Genomic DNA, 24,170 nt, shown 5'->3' with positions numbered 1-24,170 from the left:
ATCTCCATATATTTGGGGATTTTCCAGTTATCTTTCAGTTATTTATTTATAGTTTAATCTTTTGTAGACTGAGAGCAGACATTGTATGCTTTTTTGTTGTTGTTGTTGTTAAAATGTGTTTTGTGGCCCAAAATGTGGTCTATCTTGGTTCATGTTCCATGTGAGTGTGAGAAAAATATGTATTCCTTTGTTGTTGAATGAATTAATCTATAGGTATTAATTATATGCAGTTTGTTGGTGGTATTATTGAGTTCAGTTATACCCTTACTGATTTTCTGCCCGCTGGATCTGTTTCTGAGGCAGATGTATTGAATTTTCTAACCATGAGAGTGGATTCATTTGCAGTTCTATTAGTTTTTGCCTCACACAGCTTGATGCTCTGTTGTTAAGCATGGTCACGTTAAGAATTGTTAAGTATTCTTGGAGAATTGACCCCTTTATCATTACATAATGTCTTTTTTATCCCTGATAACTTTCCTTACTTTTATGTCTGCTCTGTCTGAAATTAATATAGCTACTCCTCTTTTCCTTTGATTAGTATTAGCATGGTATATTTTTCTCTATCCATTTACTATTAAGCATTATATATCTTTATATTTAAAGTGGATTTCTAGTATACAAAATATAGTTATGTCTCATTTTCTGATCTGCTCTGCAATCTCTGTCTTTTTATTGGTGCTTGTAGATCATTGACATTCAAAGTGATTACTGATATAGTTGGATTGATGCCATATTCGTTACTGGTATTTTTTTTTTTTTTTTGGCCCTTGTTCTTTGTTCCTATTTTTGTCTTCCACTCTTCATCTATTTTTTGTGATTTTAATTAAACATTTTATTTGATTCCATTTCCTCTCTCTTTTTAGTATATCAGTTATTCTTTTTTGTCACTTTTTTAAGTGGTTTTCCTAGAGTTTGCAACATACATTTACAACTAATTGAAGTCCACTTTCAAATTACACTATACCACTTCACAGATAGTATAATAACCTTATAATAAGAAAATAATCCTAATTCCTCCCTTCCATCCTTTTTATCACTGCTGTCATTCATTTCATTTATCTGTAATATATATAATATACCTTAAGTTACACACAACACACACACACACACACACATACACACACACACAAGCATACATACTCAAATACACCGTTGTTATTATTATTTTGGACAAATTGTTATTTGTTAGATCAATCACCATTAAGAAAAATAAATGTTTTTATTTTACCTTCAGTTATTTCTTCTTTGATTCTTTTCTTTATGCAGATCAGAGATTCTGACCTATTTTATTTCCTTCTTTCTAAAAATCTTCTTTTATCTTTTCTTGAAGGTGGCAGCAGTTACTAGCAAGGGATTATCCTAATGTTTGGCTATCCCAGAGAGTTTTTATTTCTTTTTCACTTTTAAAGGATAATTTCATAGGGTGCAGAATTTTGTTTTTGTGGTTTATTTCTTTTACACTTTAAAGATTTCACTCTACTCTCTTCTTGCTTACGTAGTTTCTAAGGAGAAGTCAAATATTCTTGCTTTTGTTTTTCTACATGTAAGTTTTTTTTCCTCTAGGTCATTTAGGATTTTTTCTTTATCTTTGATTTTCTGCAGTTTAAAATTTTTTTAATGTTTATTTTTACACACACGTGAGAGAGAGAGAGAGAGAGAGAGAGAGAGAGCACGGTAGGGGCAGAGAGAGAGGGAGACCCAGAATTTGAATATATTCTCCAGGCTCTGAGCTGTCAGCACAGAGCCCGACATCAGAACTGTGAGATCATGACCTGAGCCAACTTCAAACGCTTAACCCACTGAGCCACCCAGGTGCCCTATTTTCTGCAGTTTGAAGGCAGTATCCTTAGGTGTATTTTTATTGGATATCTAACATTAGTTTGGAGAAATTCTCAGTCATTATTCTTTGAAATATTTCTTCTGTTCCTTTTTTTTCTTCTACTTCTAGTATTCCCATTACATGTATGTTACACCTTTGTCATTGTCTCACAGTCCTTGGATATTCTTTTCAGTTTTTTGTTTTTGTTTTTGTTTTTAAGGTTTTTTTGTTTGTTTGCTTTGATGTATTCTCTAGCTCAGAGATTCTTTCCTCAATCATGTCCAGTCTACTAATAAACCCATCAAAGGCATTCTTCATTTCTGCTACAGTATTTTCAATCTCTAGCATTTCTTTTTGATTCTTTTGTAGGAGTTCCATTACTCTGTTTACATTACCCGTCTGTTTTGCATACTGTCTACTTCATACATTAGAGCCCTTAGCATATTAAATCAGAGCTGTTTTAAATTCCCAGTCCGATAATTCCCACATCCTTGCCGTGTCTGGTTTTGATGCTTACTCTGTCTAATCAAATTTGGTTTTTGGCCTTTTGATATGCCTTGTCATTTTTCTCAATAGATACGATGTACTAGGTAAAAGGAACTGCTATAAATAGGCTTTTGGTAATGTGGTTCTGAGATGTGGGGGAGGGGAAGCTTTCTAGAGTCCTATGCTTAGTTAGGTTTTAGTCATTTAGTGAACCTATAGCTCTGAGCCATGAACTTCATGAGACTGCCTTCGTTTCTGCCCCTTTTATCTGGGACAACATGGCTACAGAGGGCTGCTGTTGGGTATTTCTCATCCCCAGGTCACTTAGACTCTGAGAATACCCCAGTAGATTAGGCTGTCATTAACCAGTCTGCCCTGAGGACAAACCTTTCTTAGAAGAACAGAGTGCTATGGAGTATTTCAAAATGATTTCTTTTCCCCTCCCCCTGCCAGCAGCAGGAGGGGAATTTTCTCTAATATTTTCTGTGGGAATCTAGTCAAGCTCCTGGAGGTAAATCTCAAAATAATGTGGAGGCCCTCCTTCAGCTGGATTCCTTTGCAGTTTTTAACTCTCAGACTTGTCCACACTGAGCATCAATTACAGTTGTGGTTTTCCTACCCCAGCACTGGTTCCTGGGTGGTTTGCAGTCCTAAGTCTACTTTGTAAGTTGAGACTCCCTGTACTTCCCTGACTGTCTCCAATTTGGGGGACAGCAGTTTGTTCTAAGTCCACCCCTTTCTTAAGCATCAAAGAAGACTGGAGATTTTTCAGTCAGTTCAGCTTTTTGTTAGGAGGAGTGTTGATTTCCAAAGCTCCTTACATGTGGAACCTGAAACCAGAAGTCCTATACTTCTTATTTTGCTAAAATAAGAACCTACTAAATTGATAATTTCATAACTTGAAACTTTTTCAGTTATATTACAGACCTGTTTCTTATCAGTAAATACTCTCTGAGAGAATTTTTATTGGTGACAGTATCTTTTTCACAGTGCAGATTTTTATCTAGTCCCTTATTGCTTAAACTGCTTCCAATTTTCTGCAGTATAAACAGTGATTCTGTGAAAGTTCATGGAGATAAATCTTTTTGTATAGTCATGATTATGTCCTCAGGGTAAATAAAATAGCTCTTCTTAACCTAATACCACAGAGGAATTAGCAGAAAACATCTAGATGCTGCTGTGCTAGAATAATTTACACCCCCTTCTTCTAAAGTGTGTTAAATAAAATGGTTTCCTTGCTCTTTCATCAATTCACAAAATGATCGAGCCAGTTCAAAACAACCTTTCACTGTTCTGGGATGTGAGTGTGTGAGTGTGTGTGTGTGTGTGTGTGTGTGTGTGTGTGTGTACGTGCGTGTGTGAGAAAGAGAGAGAGACAGAGAGAGACAAAGACAGAGACAGAAAGAAAATGAAACCGTTTATGAAATTGTTAAAGAAATAAAGGCTATTTTTATAGCCTTAGTACTAAGAAAAATCTGGAAATCCCAGATTTTTTTTTTGGTTTTATTCTGCAGTTTTCATAAGGCAGAACAACACCAGAAAAACCACTCTCTTTCTTAGATGTGGCATGCGGATGTTCCTCTCTAGAGGGCATGTCTTTTTGTTATTCTGTTTCACTGACAGAATTACCTATGTGAAACTGGCAACTTCACTTTTTTTTGGGTAAAATAACCAAATTCTAGCTACTTCCATCTATACTGCCTTTGACTCTTCTTCCTTTTTATCCTGTCAGTGTCCTTTAGCCACAAACCACTAGGAACACACTTGCACTTGAACTATTCGGACTTTTTGTTAGTTGCAATGAAGAGAAGGCACACCATGGAGAACCATGGGCCATCTCAATATGACTATTAGAAAAGACTTACTGTAGGATTTAGGCTTGTTGTTAAGTGATTTGAGGGAGATTTCAAGAAAGCAGGGTTTTGCTGTAGTTTGCTTGCTGTCAAAAAGCAATTGTAATGTTATGATTTGGTATATTAGTGATCTTTATCCAAAATAAGGTGACCAATTGTCCCAGTATGCTTGAAACTGAAGGGGTTCTTAGGACACAACATGTCAGTGCCCAAACCAGGAAAATTCCCAGGAAAACTGAGAGGAGTAAGTTACCCTAACTAGAGGGCAAGAGAAAAAGAGACGAAGGCTGAAATTGGTAAAGAAGTGATAGCTAGTGACAGAAACTAGGATTTGGGATGTTTGGTCATTCTTTGTGATTTAGGCAGTGCTCATGTTTTCGCTTGGATTCAGACTTGACTACAAAGTGCTCTCACCCCCGACTTGACCCACCATGGAGGCAGAGTGGCCATGTCTGATGTTGATGTTCTGTGAAATTGTTGATTTCACTAGGACACTGGGTCAGCTCCCAGCCAACACCAAGGTTTTTACACAGTCTTGGGGCGGTTTCTAGCTATCAGGGGCTAGTTTCTTTTTTTCCCCAATTATCTTCTTTGTGGACTTAGGAATACTTTTGGGGTTGACTTAAGAGCTTACAGATGTGATCTAGTTGTTAGAGACTCAGTTTCAGCCACATTGGTCTGTACTCTAATGAGAGGCGTTTGGGCTTTGAAATATTGAGTAATAAAAAAATTATCCTTCACTCTTAACACAACGTTTTTTTCTTCAATAGAAAAACATGTTTTAATGACTAAGACCAAATGCTAAATTACTAAATGTTAAAACAAAAAAAACAAATATCCTTTCCCCTTAAGATTGAAACTCACATTAACATATTTCACTGTTCTAGTGATGCTGCCATAAAGAAAGCCAGTTTTTCGGTATAGAACACACTTTTCACAGAACATATCAACATTTGGATGAATACTGATATTTCACTCTTAAACCAGTGTTGTGCAGAAATACTAGTTTATAAAGTGACATTTCCCAATTTTGCTTTTTTGTTTTTAAAATTAGAAATCTTTTTCACTCTTATGTGGATCCTGAGAAGCTTAACAGAAACCCATGGGGGAGGGGAAGAAAAAAAAAAGAGGTTAGAGTGGGAGAGAGCCAAAGCATAAGAGACTCTTAAAAACTGAGAACAAACTGAGGGTTGATGGGGGGGGTGGGAGGGAGGGGAGGGCGGGTGATGGGTATTGAGGAGGGCACCTTTTGGGATGAGCACTGGGTGTTGTATGGAAACCAATTTGACAATAAATTTCATATATTAAAAAAAATTAGAAATCTTTTTGAAGTATAAATAATTGTTCTCACTTAAAATAAAATAAATTTCCTTACTTACAGTCATTGAAGAGAGATAGTTCCATCTTTTTCAGGTGTGTTAATTTAATGTTAAGAAAAAATATTACATGGTGGTTGGATTTTTCTTTCAGGGGGAACCTTAAACTAGTAGGTGAACATATATAGTTGGTTTAGATTAGTCACTAAGGTTATAATAATACTAGTTAAATTGTGAAGTGTTATTTTAATTATTAACATTGGTTCAGTTATTTTCAACTCAGTTCTGTTGTCCCATATATTAACCAAATTGATTGTTTAACAATTAGTCTTTAAAACAATGGAGGGAATAATATGACCTTAACTATATTATAATTGTGATGTAGTTCACATTCATGTACTTTTCTCCAGGTTCTGATGACTACCTTGAGGTCAATATTCCAACAGACCTAAAAGTGGAACATTCTGGGGAAATAAGTAAGAGGCAGGAAATTGAAGAATTATCAAAAGCTTCAAGAGATACCATACCACAGGCAATTGTGCTTCCTGCTGAAATTCCATGTGAGGTCAGTAAGAAACTTTGTTATTTAAGTGGCTCTCTTGTTTTCATAACAGAATGTGGGCTCTAAGATAGTTGGGTACTTTGTTCATGGCTGTGTCCTCAGAATCCAAAACACTCTCTGGCCATTAGTAGGTATTTGGTAAATATTTGTTGAATAGTTAAATATTAAAGAATATATGAAAGCTTCATTTTATCAAATGTTATTTGGCACATTGCAAAAGATATATAATTGCTATATATATAAAGCTACTTAAGAATTTTTGATTTCATTTTAACCAGATCAAGGATTTTATTCCTATAATAGTGAAAACATATTCTTGAATAGAATTTGAAAACACTTATTTTCTAATATCACCAGTTTTTCAATTATTAAACATATATTAAAGGCCTGCGTTATTAAGTGGGAATATCGTAAGAGTTGGAAGAGTTGGTCCTTTCAGGAACAGAAGTATAATGGAGCAAGGAATGTAGTGTGGACTTCTGAGAAGGTGACTATATGAATACATGTCTTCCTGCTAAGTCTTCATTGAAATGGACTACTAAAATAAGCACACTGGTAGAGCTTGGCCTGAATCTGTATCTCCATAATCTCCAGACAGTGACCCTCAGTGTCTGTGTTGTCCTTCAGTGGGACAAGCCAAAGAGACTCCTGAGCCTTAGGAGTTGCATGAAAGGATCCTTCTGGTAGAAGCCAGTAGATGTATGCCACTCAATGACAGGGGTTGCGATTGTCTGTCTGCTAGGAGTGTCTTTAGGAAGAGAACCCCCAATATTGCTGGTATTAGCAGTCTTGGGGGCAGCCGAATTTTCTGTGCAGTTGGGCAAAGTTTAATCCCTTCACCCCTAGACCCGTTACTTAAGCAGAAGAATCATTGTTTTAAGCGATTATGCTGTTCATTCCAGAGAAACAACAACTTCTTTGACACTACCTTAGAGACTCCAGGAATTGAATCGTTCAAGTTTGAGGGAACCAACGTATGTAACCAGGCAAAGAAAAATTACAACTCGCTTAAAGGACTCAGGAACTTGAGGGAGGACAGGCTGAACAATCAGAACCTGTGGCTCCGAGTGAGTCAGAAACAGTGGAAGAGACAGAAATAAATATAAAAAACTGTAATAAACAGAAATGAGAATTATTCTCAAGGAGGTAAAATCAACACAAAAAAGAAAAAAAACCCTCTGGAACTAAACATTGCTCGCTGAGAATTATGCAGTGTGTCTTAATAGCTGCTTTGAAAAATACATACAACAGTAAATTTGTTTTAATTTTTTTAATGTTTATTTCTTTTTGAGAGAGAGCAAGACAGAGTGTGAGGGGGGGGAGGAGCAGAGAGAGGGAGACACAGAATCTGAAACAGGCTTCAGGCTCTGAGCTGTCAGCACAGGGCCTGATGCAGGGCTCCAACTCCCAAACCGCGGGATCATGATCTGAGTTGAGGTCGGACACTTAACCGACACCCAGGTGCCCCAAGTAAATTTTGAATAATATGAAACCTTCCCCATTATTAAATTTGCAGAGAAATTGAAATCTAAAAATTAAACCCCACTGCCCTCCAGGCTGCAATAGCTCAGGTAGATGGTTGGGTAGATTCAGGGTACTTTCAAAAGCAGGATCATGGGCTGTCTTTTATTGACATGGGTACAATTCTTTCAGACTTTCTGAAGTTAAATTATTTCAAAGCTCACTTAGGTACCCCACATTGTAAGGAATCTTAAGAATTGAAAGGTCATACGAGATTACTTTAGCACCAGCCCCACACACTAAAGAATTCAAAATAAACTAATTCCCAGACAAAAAACAGTTGTCCCAGCCAAAATCTTGTGCTCTCGGAACCTAGATCTTAGTACAATCTGAGTCCATGTAACAATGGCCAAGTACCAAAGGAAAGATCATTTGTATCCAAATGAGTGAAAATCATGTTTCAGATTTGCCAGGGTAGCTTTCAGTCAATGCTGGTTGTCTGAAAGCACAACCTGTGAACTTACTCATTTCTGAGACCTCTTCCAGTCGGTGGGTGAGTGGAGACAACGGAATATATGGCCTCCTCCCAGTAAGTGATACTTGAGACTTTGCCACCATCTTACAAAAGTTAGGGGGTGCCTGCGTGGCTCACTTGATTGAGCATCCGACTTCGGTTGGCTCAGGTCATGATTTCCCAGATTGTGAGTTCGAGCCCCACATTGGGCCCACTGCTGTCAACGCACAACCTGCTTTGGATCCTCTGTCACGCTCTCTCTCTGCCCCTCCCCACTTGTACGCTCTCTCCCTCTCAGAAATAAAATAAACATTACAAAAGCTAGAAATTTACAGTGCTAAATTGCCAGTCACCAGGTCTTTTTGGAAGCATGCCTCTTTCACACCCAGCACCTTTGAAATCTACAAAGTGCCCTTCTAGTTTTGTGTTTCCAGTATGCCAGCACTGAGTTGAGTAATTCTATGTAGTGGCATAATCTTCATTCTCTTTGACTAAGCGGGGGGTGGGGGTAAGGGGTAAGGTCCCTCCTGCTGCTGTTTCTTGCTGTAAAATTAATTCGGTCTGTGGACTTGCCTCGTAGAGGTTCCCTCCCTGTTCCCTCACCTGTGCTGGAGAATCAGCTTTAGTACATTGTTCAACTGAGGCAGCAGGTAATGCTGCTGCTACTTTTGACCCCAGGAGCATGGGAGTGTTGATCCCTCTGCCTATTCGTCATTCCAAGAATTGTTCCTGTCTATGGATTTTAGATTTCCTAAGCCTTGAAAATCTTGTGCCACTCTAAAAACAGCAGAAAATACATTTTCTTCAACATTGTTTTTCATGTGGTAGTGAAGATAGGCCTCCAGTGTTCTGTTTATGTAAGTTATTCCCTGTCTCTTTGAGAAATACCTTGGTAGGTCTTAAAGGTGCAAATCTACTTAATTTGGCTTCTTCTTTTGCCTTTTCTAGGATTAGCATTCTGTGCTATATTTTAGTATTTTTATTTATTTATTTATTTTGTTATGAGCCAACACATTTGTTTTTCAAGCATATTCCTCTTGATTTTATCTTGTGGAGTAATTGATTGTGAGAGATATGATGTCCAAGTTCTAAGCCTGTCAGACACATTCATTGTATAAAAGAGTCTTATCCAACTTTATGTCCCCAATGAGAAATCCACCTGGGAGGCATTCTTCCATTGGAATAACATATAAACTAGAACTGGACCTGGCCTATTATTTGTTAACTTCTCCGCCCTATGCTGTGTATTACTACAAAGTCCAAATTTCATTAATTCCTCAGACAAACTCCCTCAGAGCAGTGGTTCTCATCTGGGAATGATTTTGCTCCCCCTGCCCCCCCAAGGGATTTGACAAAGCCTGCAGACAATTTTGGTTGTCATCCTGGGGGGATTGCTACTGGCATCTAGGGGTGGTCTCCACCACAATGACTTCTCTGGTCCCAAACCGTCAATAGTGCCAACGTTAAATCCTGTCTCCAAGGACAGGAGATACATTTATGGCCCTTACAGTAATAAACTGCCTTCACATCACCTAATAATGGCATCAAGAATTAGTGCTCCCCTTCAGAGGCTTTTCTGCAATCCACTCAGTTGTTCTGTAATCACTCGTTAGAGCTGCACAATCTGTAAGCAGTGACTCTTGTCCCTCTTTTTTATGGATTTTACCTGAAGCCTTAAGAGGGAGCCTCTAAATGTTTTCCTCAGTGGGCCCTCTTGGAAAGTACTGTCACTTGCCCTCTGATGCCTCCTGCCTCTTCAGTTACCTCCGCAAGCCTCAGTCATAGGTTCAGCAATGGCTTCGTTATTTCCCCTTCACGAGCTCTATCCTAAAAAGCAGTTCAGAATGAGCTTATCTTCTTTATCTTGTTTTATCTGCATAGACAGGCCTTCAATCTGTTTTCCCTTCCTTTTGGTAGAATTTGTCTACTGCATTCTCAGCTTTTCTCCCCCCAGAATCTCTTACTTCCTTGAGTGTAATTAACTGATATTTCTTAATTTTTATGTTATTCTCCCACTGCTCCTTTTCTGATGATAAGACTGAAATTGTTTTAAAACCAATCCAGTCACTTGTTGATCTCAGGAGCAAATATAATTCTTCAAGTTACAGTATAACATTGAAAGGCCTTTTAAGTGGCTTTAAATCAACATTTGGATCTATATTAATTTCATTGAAGTGTCTTTCTATCCAAATCCTAGAACGTGGCACATTCCCTCAAAAAGACCTTCATTTTATTTGACCTGTTCCTTGACATACCTCTGTAGCTACCACTGTAATGTGAGTCTCCAAACCCACAGTTGCAGACCTGATTATGTAGCCAATAAATCTAGAGAAATCCTTAGACTATATGGAGAGGTGTGATTCTGAGGGGCCCATGGGAAAGTCACAAAGATCTCAGAGATGACCTCCTATGCATTCATTCCTTGGCCCAAGATAGGGTTAAAATAATATACAGAAGCTAATGGCACTTCCCACTTAATATCTCATACCAAATCACACACTAGTTCTTGGTAATCAACCTTAAAGTCTGATCCTGTGACTTCACTGAAAAGTACAGGAAAAGTTGCAAAAGACTATTGTGTGTATCAATGCCGAAAGGCTTATGTTGTAAGGTGCCACCCCTTTTGGTGGTAAGGTTTTACAGTGACCGAAAGAGGTCTTTACCTTTAACCAAGTGGCTCTCAAACTAAGCTGCGGACGGTGGTTATTGGGGGAGGTTTAAAAAAAAAAAACGTGCCTAAATCCTACCCCCAGAGATTTGGATATAAATGGTCTGGTTTATGGCCTGGACACTGACAGTTTTAAAAGGTGCCCAGGTGATGCTGAAGGTGAGAATTAACAGCCAAATTTGGAACCATTGCCATAACCTAATCCTTGCTGTGCTGTCATGGGTCAGATAGAGGTCAGCTACAGGAGCCTGCACAGTCCTGGCTTAATAAAACACATGCAACTGTGCTCATTAAACTGGTGCCTATGAAAGTAGTCGTGAATATATGAAAAGAACCATTGGTCTGTGTAAAAAAGTCACGGTAAGCTGATATGATGATCCACTAGGGTAAAAATCCTTTGTTGCCTGTGCGTGATATATCGTATAAGCCTAAAGACACCAACCCTAGGAGACCCGGAAACTTCACCCTTTATGTGTTCTATTATAGACCAAGTTTTAGCCCCTTTGTTTAGGTCTCAAGGTTTTGTGACCAATGCCACAAAACTTTAGGCTTTGGAAGGGATAATTATCATAATTCTCTCTGTCCCTGAATGTTCAGCGCCAAACAGGGGATAAACAGATGAGTCAGAAAGATTGAAACCAAAACAGCAGCTTTATAACTGATAAAGCCAAATTTACGATCCTTTGAGTATTTTCTCCATTGGATTAAGTGTACCCACATAATTAGATTTTTAGTTAAGATGTTCATAATAGTTAAGGACAAGGCTGGACAATGCAGGCCTTCCCTCCTAGAGCAGGCCACTTTCTCCGTGGACATGCAGCAAACAGCTGAAACTGGGAGTCCTGAGGGATGTAAGGAATGGAGCTGGGTGTGTTCAATTTTAAAATGTCACATTTTAACAGACTTATTCCATCTTCATTTTAAAAATATGTACAGATTGTCTCTTATGTACATAATTTTTGCAAGATGCCACAATGATATGAAAAAATAAAAATACTTTCAGGATATTGAAACTCTAGCCAGGAAGCCAACACACAGACAGGAAGAACTAATGAAGAGCAGGGGGCGTGACTTCGCGAAGGTCGAATGAGGAGTGTGAATGTGAAACGCTCCATGATTCCCTTAGAAGTTGCTGTGGGCTGCAGTTGTAGGGAGGGTTTATGAAGCTTGTGAAACCCCGAGTCAGGCCTTGTGGGAGAGGAGAGGAGAAGTGGGGAGATGGAGGGAGAGTAGGAACGAAATGGCACGCCAACATTAGGTACAAACAGGCCTGGTGCAAAATGAAAGTGTAGGGGCCCTTGTTCAAATTAGTAAGCGCTTTAAGGCAGTGACAGCAGAACATTAAAGCAAATGCAGGGCCTTCTAAGTGCACGGCCAGTGCAACAGTCCAGGTCATACACCTGTGAAGCTGGCCTTGGGTACAAATGAAGATGTGAGTCCCTCATTTGGGGTGGTCAGTATGCTTGTCTTTCCTTTAGAACTTTTCTCTGGAAAAGGTTGAAAGGTGGAGTCCTGCCCTCTATTAAGGAGGGAATCTGATGCATTAAGAAGCAGCCTGTGTGAGCACTCATGAATGAGAATGGGTGTGAGCACTCATTAGAATGAGAATGAGAATAATACACTGGGAGAAGATGCTGAGGCAAACTAACTTTGGAAGGGGAGAGGCCAAAGTTGAATAAGCCACAGTGGAAACTTGAAAGGGAGCTCTGAAGAACTTTGATGCAGAGGATCTTGGGGATCGGGGCCAAAATAAATAGGAAGTCATGAAAGGTTTGGTGACAGGTGTGAGCAACAGAGGAACTAAAAAACTGAGCTAGACAGGAGGCCCCGTGAAGAGGAGGTGGTAGATGAGACAAACAGGAGGAGCTCACCTTCCTGACCTCGGGGGTCACATGAGGCAGTGCTTCAGTGTGGCATAGGGAAGAATACAGGGAGGCATTCTTGACATGCGGGATGTGTGAGGACAAGAATGTGTGTCCTGTGGAATAGTGGCATCTTTTCTCCATTTGCAATGCAATTGATGAGGAGAAATTTAGTTTAAAATATCCTGCAGACAAATATTGGGGAGCACCGGACTCCGGTGAAAAAATGGCCGCAGTGGAAGTATGTAGGCTGAACCAATTCTGTGGCATCAACCTTTTTTTTAAGTTTGTTTATTTATTTTGAGGGGGGGGGAGGGGCAGAGAGAGAGAGAGACAGAGACAGAGACAGAGAGAGAGAGAGACAGACAGAGAGAGAGAGATAATCCCAAGCTCCACACTGTCAACATAGAGCCCGATATGGGGCTCAAACTCTGAAACCATAAGATCCTGAAGTGAGCAAAATGAAGGATAGGGCGCTTCACCAGCTGAGCCACCCAGGCGCCCCACATTAATATATTTGTAGAAAGTCTTTGGTACAGAGCGTTAAAGTTGTAAGTTTTATCAGCAGGTGATTTATGCATACACAGATAACTTTTAAATAAGAGAACTTTGAAGTTAATGACTTTTGGGTAAACACAATTTTATAAGAGTATATAAATGAGGTTTCTGTTTATTTTGTGAGGGACTGAAATTTAGTTTGACTTTGAGGAAAGCATTTGGAAGGTGATACCTGAGATAAACATAAAAATGATATTTCATTTTAGTTATTCTGAAGGGTCAAAGAGCACAGTGTAAAGGAGAGTACAGATTGTGATTTAGATAGTTCTGATTAATCTTCAGAATGTAACTCTTTGTATTAGCTACCCTGTTCTTAAAAGAAAACTAATAGCCTTCCATTTTGGTTTCAGTGTGTATATGTGTGTATGTATGTTTTGGTTAGGATTAAAGGAAATATCTTTATATTAAAAGTGCTTAACATAATTCCTAGCATAAAATAGATATTCAGCAAATATTTATTCCTTCTTTTTCTCTGTATTAATGTCAATCTTTTTATCCCTAATTATTTTTCCTGGCTTTTTCCCCAGAATGGTTTTCAATAACTCCTTTTGACTTACATCCATAGATTTAGCTTTCAACATTAATAAAATCTTGAAACTTTTAGATTTATAACCTTCAGTCATTTCAGTAACCTTCATAGATACTCATCACACATAAAGAGTAACCAGAGAATCTCTATTAGGTAAGATTTAAAACTATTGGATATTTAAAACATTGGACATTAAAACTCATACTTAAAATGTTAAGAGATCTTACAGCTATACCTATTCAGTCCTGTCATTTATAGGTGAATATACTAAGTTCTGGAAAGGCAAAGGAAAAGGATTCAGGGGGGAAAAAAAAGCTTTGGTTAGCAAATGATGGCTCCCTGGAGGTCTGTAGGTGATGCTCCTTACTCTGAGATAGGGATACTCTTGGACAGGGAAGAGTCAAGGCCAAAAGGAAGCAACTGTGTCCTCACTTTTTTCAGTTGCAAAAGATGGGGTTGGGGAAAAAGTTGAGAATTCAATAGACACCAAGTTGATAAAATTAAAATGTGGTGAGAGTCACATTTACATATTTTATTTCTGACTATGTTTGAAAAGATAGGACATGATAGAAAACATAATTATCCTGTGCAGACTTTGTTGTTATTAAATATAGTGGGTTCTTTGGTTAATGTAAACTTTTTCAAGGTCCTCATTGGGTTACATGTTTTATCTTATAGAATCCTGGTGAAATATTTATTATTTTGAGAGATGAAGTCATTGGTGATACTGTGGAGGTTGAATTTACATCAAATAGCAAATGTGTTAGAACACAGCCAACCCGTTGGAATAAGACAGTCTGGTGTATGGAAGCTTTAGGTAAGAAATTTTTTTATGCATTAATAAATATAGAACATCATCCTGAGTTTCTTTCAATAAATTAATGATAAATGGTTTCACTTCCTTACAGAAACTAATATTGTTCTGCAGGTGTTTCCTGTGTTTAGCTTTCACATACCCGAGGTTGTTATTATTAATCTGGATTCCCAAAAGTATGAATGTGTAAATTATGAGAAATTAGCTTGTGTACCATGTGGTGAAATGACCGTCAGCAATATCACATATTTTTAAATATGTCAGCAGAGAGCACTTTAATATACATCAGCCATTAAATATGGAACTAAAATTGTTTGCTTTATTATAATAGGATTAATGAACCCTTGGACTGTCGTTCATGAACTTTTTACTTTTTTTTGCCATTCTTTTTCACTATTTATCATCATGGTCCCATTTCTATATACAATCCTCCATCTTTTCCTTATTTAATTTATGAGGTTTACCATTTTATTATCCACCTTTGCTTGCAGCATGATAAATTGTATCAGATTTATAATTCCAGATGGAGTAGCCACACCTGCCACAATATTGTACTTAAATCAAAGTTTAATAGATTCATTTCTGAATGTTTTGATACAAATGTAGGACTACTTTGTTTTTGAATTTATGATATCTTTTTACAATCAGAGAATAAAATTACCTTATAAAACTTCATAAATATGATTTGTAAAATATGTTAAAGTATAAAAGTATATACAATCTTATTATGAACCTGGAAATGTAGTAAAAATATTTAAAATTAAATACTGTGTCAAATACATCCTGAACTTTTTTTTTTCCTTTTGGAATGTAGATATTATGAAGCCCATTTATAGAGCACTTACAAACCTTTTCTATTGTGCTATGCAAAGCATGTGTCCCCTCTATGGATTTCCTTGCACAGCCTAGGTGAGAGTTGAATTATAGAAAGGAAGGCCTATACACCAAGCATTTATAAACGTTTCAGACATGGTTCCTGTGATGGATGAAGGTGTGCAGAAGTGAGATGAGAAAGAACTTTGTCTCTTCTCTTTCTCTTCCAAAGCCCCCTACTTCCTTATGCCACATTTTAAAATGATTTAATTAACATTAATTTCTAACTCATTAGTTTTCGAGTTTAAACGAAATCTAGTTAGACTAAAATCGCTACCGAAAAATCAATATTGCAAATTAAGAAGTACTTAGATAGTATTTCCCAAATAGCAAATCAAAGTGTCATATAAAATTATTCACATTAAGATTATATATTCAGTTTACCTAGCACTAAGAGCAGTGCAAAGAATAAATTATGTCAAAATTCAAATGTTTTTCAGAAAAGCAGAAACCTAATAGTCTATATCTTCCAAGATACCAGCCCATAATACTGTCCATGTAGTTGAACAGCAAATTTGTAGTAAAAAACAAATACAACACTATTTACCAGTTATGCTATTTAACCTCTCCAATTCTTATTTTCAATTAGTATGTTTTATAAATTAATAGGATTTTTTTTTCTTTTACCAAAGGTAGCAATAAATAGGATGGTTCCATGAATGTGTATGGAAATATGGATGGGACATACCTCAGCACAAATGGCCCAGAGTCTTGTTTTTTTTCTGCCTCATGCCACTGTTTCTTAACATTTTTTTTAACCCTAGCAAGAACTACATTTTACATCACAACTCAGTACATATTCAGAAATACATACTTCAAACAGAGGTTTTAAAAGTTGTCATTAGATGGGCGCCTGGGTGGCTCAGTCAGTTAAGCGTCTGACTTCAGCTCAGGTCGCGATCTCACGGTCTGTGAGTTCAAGCCCTATGTCAGGCTCTGTGCTGACAGTTCAGAGGCTGGAGCCTGCTTTGGATTCTGTGTCTCCCTCTCCCTCTGCCCCTCCCCTGCTCACACTCTGAATCTCTGACTTTCAATAATAAATGAACATTAAAAAAATTTTTTTTAAATAAATAAATTAAAGTGGTCATTAGAGTAATGGTTTCAGCCCTGACATATGAAGAACTTGGAAATTGTCACTCCTTTTCCTACCGTAAGAAAAAGCTAAACAAACTGAAAATCAGTGACTTTTCTTGAACTCGTCAGAGAACTAAGGTTGCAGGGGGAACCACTTTCCCAAAATCTGAAGGAGACAGTAAATCAAGAGAGTGACACCCAAGATCTGCTTGGCTGGAGCAAAAGTCACTGGAGCCATAAACTGGTCAGCACAGTTAAATAGTAATTTTGATGAATTGCTGAGGGTGGAGTGTGGACTGGCTCAAGAGTATGAAACTCCTGGTGGCTACAGTCTTAAGAAGCCCCCGTAATTGTCGGGATTCCCTTCCAGGAACCCCACCACCACCAGGTTCGCATAGGAAGACCTGGGGAAGATCTTCTAGAGGCTCTGACAGCTCTGAAGGAGAATAATCATGGTGAACCATTCCAGTCTATTCTCCATAACAAAGGCCTACTCTCTAGGGGAAACCACTTTACCAGTGTCTTATCCCCACTGAGGAAGGACATCTATCCCATTGTACCCCCTGTAGCTTTTCTATCTCACTTAGGGTGGGGAAGGAAAACTCTGCCACAGCAGAAATACTTGTGAAGGTCAGAGCCTAGAGACACCAGCCCACTTAAAGACCAAGACTTCATCGCAAGATTAGAATGCTTCCGACTGCCCCCAACCTGACCACCACCACAAAGGGGTTTCAGTATAATGGAGATGGTTCCAGTTGGAAGTACTGCAAGATGCAGGATCTTTCTGAGGAGGAGTAGTTAGGGAAGCACAAGGTCAAAAAGAAAGACAACAACCAGGATAATAGAGGACTTTGAAGCCTCTGGCATACAGCTATAATAGACATGAAATATAACCCACCTTCCAGCCATATTCTTATAGTCTTCACTGCATGCTCACCTCCTCAGTTCTTATACCCAACACATCATGTCTGGGTTTCAACAAGAAATTACAAGACATGCCAAAAAGTAAGAAAAAAAAAACATAGTCTAAAGAAATAAAGCAAATATTAGGCCAGGCTTAGATGTGACATGGATGATGGATTTTGGAGTAATCAGACAGAGAATTTTAAATAACTATGATTAATATGTTAAGGATTATATTGCAAAAGTGAACAACATGCAAGAGCATAGGGGTAATGTAAATAGATAGAAATTCTATTTCTTTTCGTTTACTTCATTGCTAGTCAAAACCAAATTAATTGACGTCGTGAATTAAATGGTAATTCACCATTCATAAAGTGGGTCATAGGCCACAGGTGGATAAACTATGCTTTGTAGCTGTGCTGGCCAATATGGTAGCCACTAGCCACAACTAGTTATATAAACTTTATTACAATTAAATGAAATCTAAAATGAATTCCCTCAGTTGCACTACCCATAGTTCAAGTGCTTCATTAGAACATATCCACCCTCTTAGAAAGTTCCATTGAACAGCACTGAACAGCACAGTACAATTGAGTTCTTTTTTCCCTACACCAATTATAAAATAAGAGAAAGTGTCCAGCATGCTCTTAAAGGCTAGTGATTTGTCCAGAATCTTCAGTGGCCAAGGAGCTGTTTTTATTTTGTGTTGAGCCATTTACTGGGTAACTTTAGACAATTCTCAGTTGTGCCTCAGTTTCCTTGTTGATAAAATACCTGCTCTAATTACATTCCAAATACTCACTTATAGTACATTTGGAAATAAGGGAGATAAGATGTAAGACAACAAACACTTAAACACACATCCAACTGAGGAGTAAGGTGTCAATCTCTCCCTCTAGCAATTCCCTTAAACATAAGGAGTGGCTTTTCTGGAATAACTCACCCTCAGCTTCTGGATAGAGTGTGATAAAACATTTGAAAATTTAAGGGAACCATCTTTCTCTCTAAGTATTGTATTCTTCATATTATACTCTTCTTCTAGTCCTCTGTTTATATCCCTTGATATGAAAGCCACCAGATCTGTTTGTTTCCCCCTCACCCTTGAGGAATCATGTTCAACAGAGCTCCTAATTCTATATCATCTCATATATATAATCCCTGAACTATTGGTGATTTCCAGAGGCAGGAAAGATCTCCATCAGTATCCCACACCATCTAATAAGAGTCTATACAGATTTAAGTCTCTAAAATTTTTTTTCCTTTACTTCTTTGAATACCAAGTTAAGACGGAAGGATCTAAAAGTAAAGTGGAAACACACCAGGGATCCTTCCCCATTATTGATGTATCAAGTTCAGAGATGGTGTCCATCTTTCCAGTCTCTTTCCAGTGTAGAAAAATGACTCATGTGATTTGATTTCTGATCCCCTGGTTCATGATTCAGTCAGTCGTGTGGCTCAAAATGTGGTTTGTTCTCCATAAATATTCTCTTGTGTAATACCCAGAGCTTCATGTACTGAATCTGGCTGGTATTGAGGGCTGGTATGGCAGCTTGACAATATTGTCCCAGAGCAGACTTATTTCTAGTCAACATTCCATAGTCCCTAGAGTATAGCCATAATCATCATGAAGTAAGATGACTTCTATGGCCCTTACTGTCACTCTCAAATTTTGAGCAATCTGGTAAAGCAGTGGTGTGCTGACACCATCTCATATTGGATTCAAAAGCCAATTCTGTGCATCTCTTCTCTACTTCATATTCGGTGACATTATCTTGACTATTAGTCTTCCCCGGCTGCCATGGTAAAATACCACCGACTGGGTGGCTTAAACAACAGAAATTTATTTCTGGAGGCTGGAAACCTAAGCTCAAGGGGCAAAAATTTGGGTTTCTGGCAAGACCTCTTTTCTTAGCTTGTAGTTGGCTACCTTCTTGCTCTGTCCTCATATGGCCTTTCCTCTGTGCACAGGCACTTCTGGTGTCTCTTCCTCTTCTTATAAGGAGACCAGCCCTATCAGATAAGGGCCATGCCCTTATGACCTCAATTTAACCTTAATTATCTTATTAAAGGCCTTATTTCTAAATACCTTGGGAGTTAGGGCTTCAACATATGAATTGAGGGATTGGGGGACACAATTCAGTCCATCACACTTTGGTTACTTGAAATCAGCCATGGTGGAAGTATATACACCACAGAAATTGGTAAAAACCATAAATCAGGGTTTTTTAATTTTCTTTTTGGAGAGTCAGTGTATCAACACAGCACTGGGATAAAGAAGACCTCATTAAATAAAGGAGCTTTCTGTAAGACACATATGCTTTTATCACATTATTCAGAAGTTAATCCCAAAGTCACATCTAGCTGAAAGGAAAAATAGAAAATCTAGTCTTTTTAGTTGGATAGCAATGTGCCCAGCAAGAAAAAAAAATCAGGATTCTGTTTCTAAAAGGAAGAGAATAAATAGACTTTGAGATAGGCAACTAGAATTCTCTTTTAGAGAATGGTACCTCTTAAAACCAACGATTATCCTTCCTTTGGATACTTCCTCTTAGTCATTTTAAGAGTGTGTGTGTGTGTGTGTGTGTGTGTGTGTGTGTGTGTGAGAGAGAGAGAGAGAGAGAGAGAGAGAGAGAGAGAGAGAAAGAAATAATACTCTGAACACTAAGGCATGTCACATACTCCGAGACCTACCTGCAGTGCTCAGAACTCTCAGATCTTTCACCACCCAACCCAACCCTTTGCCTTATTAATGTTCTTTTTATATGTATATTTCTTTCTAACTTGGTAGCAATTCAGAAAAAAGAAAATTATGTTAAAGTACAAATATGCTAACCAGTGAAGAAATCTTAAGTGCTCTTTTTCTAAATGGCATCTTTCCCTTCTGATACACTTGCACATCTTAACCTAATTTTTTTATTTGAGAAAATATCCTCTAATTTTGTGTTCTTTTTTCCTTTCAGCTTAATAACTTCATACACTTCTAATTACTTCATTTTCTAAAAGACACACCTTTCTAATGGTATCCACAGGTTTGTCACTGACAGGAACTGTTTTGTGCTAAAGGAATTTGAAGTTACTCAGGAACTTGAATTAGTCTCAGCTTATGCCAGAAGTTATAAAAATACATGCGACGTCTTTAAACTAGAAATATTAACTAATGTTTACTCAGAAGGAAGAGGTATTCCTCTGGTACCTGCAGGTCAGCCAGAAAAATATTTTACACAGCAGGGGGACAACCAATTAAAAGTTGAGAGGAATGTAAAAATATCTACAAAGATACTGAATGTCTTTATTAATTAAGAAACTATTCTGGTTAATGTAAATTATAACTTCATAATTCATTAAAAGAGCATGAAAAATACTTTAAGATGTGTCAAATATTACACTGAACCTGCTTAGAAAAATAACAACAATTGATAAGAAATTTTTCTAAGTATCATAATTGAGGGGGACAATTTTAACATATGTTAAATATACCAATATTTAGGCAGACCAAAGTTTTAAAGCCACCGATATTTATTTACGAGTAGTGTTCTGGGGCACCTGGGTGGCTCAGTCGGTTGAGCATCCGACTCTGGCTCAGGTCACCATCTCACAGTTCAGAGGTTCCAGCCCCACGTCGGGCTCTGTGCTGACAGCTCAGAGCCTGGAGCCTGCTTCAGATTCTGTCTCCCTCTCTCTCTGCCCCTCCCCCACTTGTGCGCTGCCTCTCAAAAATGAATAAATGTTAAAAAAAAACTTTAATGAAAAAATAAAAAAATTAAATAGTGTTCTAATCAAAAGAAATCCATATTGATCTCAGTTCCCATAGAAACGTTAGGTAGGTTCATTTAAGAACCATGTGATAAAAGGCAAAACTTGGTTCATAAAGGAACACAGCTTCTCAGGCAATGGAAATACAGAAAGAAAATCTCTTAAATTGTTGGGATTTGTGAAATATGTATTTTTATGGAATTAGTGAATGTAGTTCTGACTATTCAAAAATATATTTTCCATAAATTGCTTCAGTCCCTCATCTGGAAGGACAGACCACTTAAATCAAAGAGACAGTGCAGGTTGACAAAGACTGTTGAATGACAAGATGTGAAATTTGAATAGAATTCCTTTTTTTACCATTGCTCCTTTGTAAGTTTGCTTTCTTGTTTATCTATGTTTGATATGAGCAAGGAGTTCCATCTTCTTCCACTATAAGCCTTTTTCTCCTCTTCACAGCTGACTCCAGTACCCTCACTTAGTTTGGTAATCTATGACCTATATTAAATGTATTAAATGTTACTTCCCTACTTTAGCCTAGATAGCAAACAGCAGGATTCACTTTCCTTCTCTTCTGAGTCCTTAAATTAATTGCCTGTATTTTTATCAAAGAGCTGTAAAATGTAGATATCATAATGACTAGAGTCAAAGTAAAATAATGCTCAGGTGGTACAGGGTGCTATTGACGAAAGGCCAATTCAATAACACATATTTAGGGAAGGCCTCCCAATCAGATGAATCCATAGGAATCCTCTAAGGTCTTGATTTAATAACTGACATTCAATAGGTAAGAAAATAGATAAGCAAAGACAGTACTTCAAAGGACATCTATCTCTTGGGAAGATTATTCTAAAATTAATAGAACTAATGGTACAAGATATCAAGAATAAATCAGTTCATTTGCTTTCATGTTAGAGTTTAAAGAAATTAGAATATTTTAAGTATCCTATATCAAAGGACTACCAAGCAAATCTTCTTATCATGTATTTCTCATGATTCATCACTTGACTTTCTTTCAGAAGGTTAACACGCCATTGTAAACTCTAATCTTTTTTTCTGAGTGACAAAATCCGTATCTTCTTTACAAATCATCTTCCTGAAATCTACCAAAATTGATTTCATTCGACTTCAGTAACTCCAGAACCCTCTTTACCATATGTGGGCAACTTCAGCTGATGAGATATATGTTATCACTTTCAGGTTTTGTTGCATTTTCTCTTACATTATCTACTGGATGGATACTTACTTTGGGAAGAGAGGACTTTTAAATTTTTTTCAACGTTTTTTATTTATTTTTGGGACAGAGAGAGACAGAGCATGAACCGGGGAGGGGCAGAGAGAGAGGGAGACACAGAATCGGAAACAGGCTCCAGGCTCTGAGCCATCAGCCCAGAGCCTGATGCGGGGCTCGAACTCACGGACCGCGAGATCGTGACCTGGCTGAAGTCGGACACTCAACCGACTGCGCCACCCAGGCGCCCCAAGAGAGGACTTTTATACACATAGTTTCTTTATAATACAAGTGAGGTGTCTAGTCAAGCAATATGGGAAGAGAATATTACAGCCTCTTGATCTAGTTAAGCTTAAGATTGCTTTTGTTGGCCTTAAATCTCTCTGAGCAAAATTGTAAGAGGCCCTTTAATCTCTTCAGGAGATAAAGTAAAATTAATGCTTAAACCTTAGAAACTTTTAAATATTCAAAACCTTATCAGGTGGCTAAGGTTAGAGAATAGGCATTTTTGGTCTTGTACTTAATAGCTTATTTTCCAAACCCCAAATGTCTGGGTGACAATTTTCCAGGACTATTTGGGAAATATCTCCATGACAGATAGAGTTTTTAAAGTATGTTCTATAAATAGATAAAGGCTTAATTTTGTTTACTTTTGTTATAATAAAATAACTTTATTTACTGAAATGATTATTTATTGGTACTCTTTTCTAGTGAGCCCAACATTCTTAGGAAACTTTAGCTGTGTTGGTATGTTAATGCAGAATTCACAAGGCAGTATATCAGTCACTTTAACAACTTGTCCACAAAAAGCGTTTTGATGAATGTGTAGTATAAATAGTACTTAAATAGCAGGATATTAAACCTTGTTGCCTTCCCAAAGGTTTTTTTGTTTTTTTACCGTAACCACTTGCATAAAAGTTCTAAAGTTTCAATTGATTCTACCCTTTCTCCTTCCAAATACAATTTTGAGAAATTTGTCTGTAATTAATGAGAATTTTTCCATGAGATTATTAACAGATACACAACTTTTAATGAATTGTTGTACCATCCTAAATTCTAAAGTATTATGTAAACATAATTACAGATTACGCCAAAAGAGAGTGTTAGTAGTAGAGAGAAAAGATTTAGGGCTTTGCTTTTACCATAATTTTAGCATGTGTTCAGATTCTATAAGGTTTTATTTAATTAAGTCTAAAATTGTACATTATATTCTGTGGGTACTAAGGATAAAAAGAAAACATTTAGTGTCAGAAGTTAGTAAAATTGTTATGAATTCTTTTTTTTAATGTTTATTTTTGACAGAGAGAGACACAGAGCATGAGCGGGGGAGGGGCAGAGAGAGAGGGAGACACAGAATCCGAAGCAGGCTCCAGGCTCTGAGCTGTCAGCACAGAGCCTGACATAGGGCTTGAACTCACAGACCGCAAGATCATGACCTGAGCCAAAGTCGGACGCTCAACTGGCTAAGCCACCCAGGCGCCCTAAATTGTTGTGAATTCTTAAAGATTCCTTCATATTCTCTGCAAGATGTAATACTATGATACATGCATTATATACTCAGCTCCTAACTCTTGTTTGCATTTATAAGATTTTCCTGCTGGGTCTGTCAATGTCCATGTCTACTGTGATGGAGTCATTAAGGCCACAACAGAGATTAAGTACTCTACAAGTGCAAAGGCTGTGGAATACCTATTGGGAGTGGCAAGTCCAGGAGATGGTGTGCGCCAGGTAAGTTGATCTTTGCATGAAATTGCTAATAAGCTGAAGGGCCAATGCTGGATAACGGTATGCATGCTTTGGTATAAAGTCTGAATATTGGTTGAATACGAATGAATTATGGCTTGATAGGAAGGGAAGAAACGGACTTCTGTGGTGCAGAGATGCAGATGAATTA

General features: G+C 37.7%; 1 protein-coding gene across 1 annotated transcript in view; it reads left to right on the top strand.

Moving 5' to 3' along the window:
• The window catches only part of BANK1 (B cell scaffold protein with ankyrin repeats 1), a 307,751-nt gene that overhangs the window by 73,794 nt on the left and 209,787 nt on the right, over positions 1 to 24,170 (top strand). Inside the window, exons 3-5 of the mRNA XM_042935819.1 lie at positions 5,885 to 6,039; positions 14,307 to 14,445; positions 23,865 to 24,004. Coding sequence (XP_042791753.1) covers positions 5,885 to 6,039; positions 14,307 to 14,445; positions 23,865 to 24,004 — 434 coding nt within the window. The remainder of the gene's footprint in view (positions 1 to 5,884; positions 6,040 to 14,306; positions 14,446 to 23,864; positions 24,005 to 24,170) is intronic.

Source organism: Panthera leo, chromosome B1 (assembly GCF_018350215.1).
Source record: "Panthera leo isolate Ple1 chromosome B1, P.leo_Ple1_pat1.1, whole genome shotgun sequence".
Classification (NCBI taxonomy): Eukaryota; Metazoa; Chordata; class Mammalia; order Carnivora; family Felidae; genus Panthera; species Panthera leo.
This window is presented reverse-complemented; position numbering and strand designations above follow the sequence as displayed.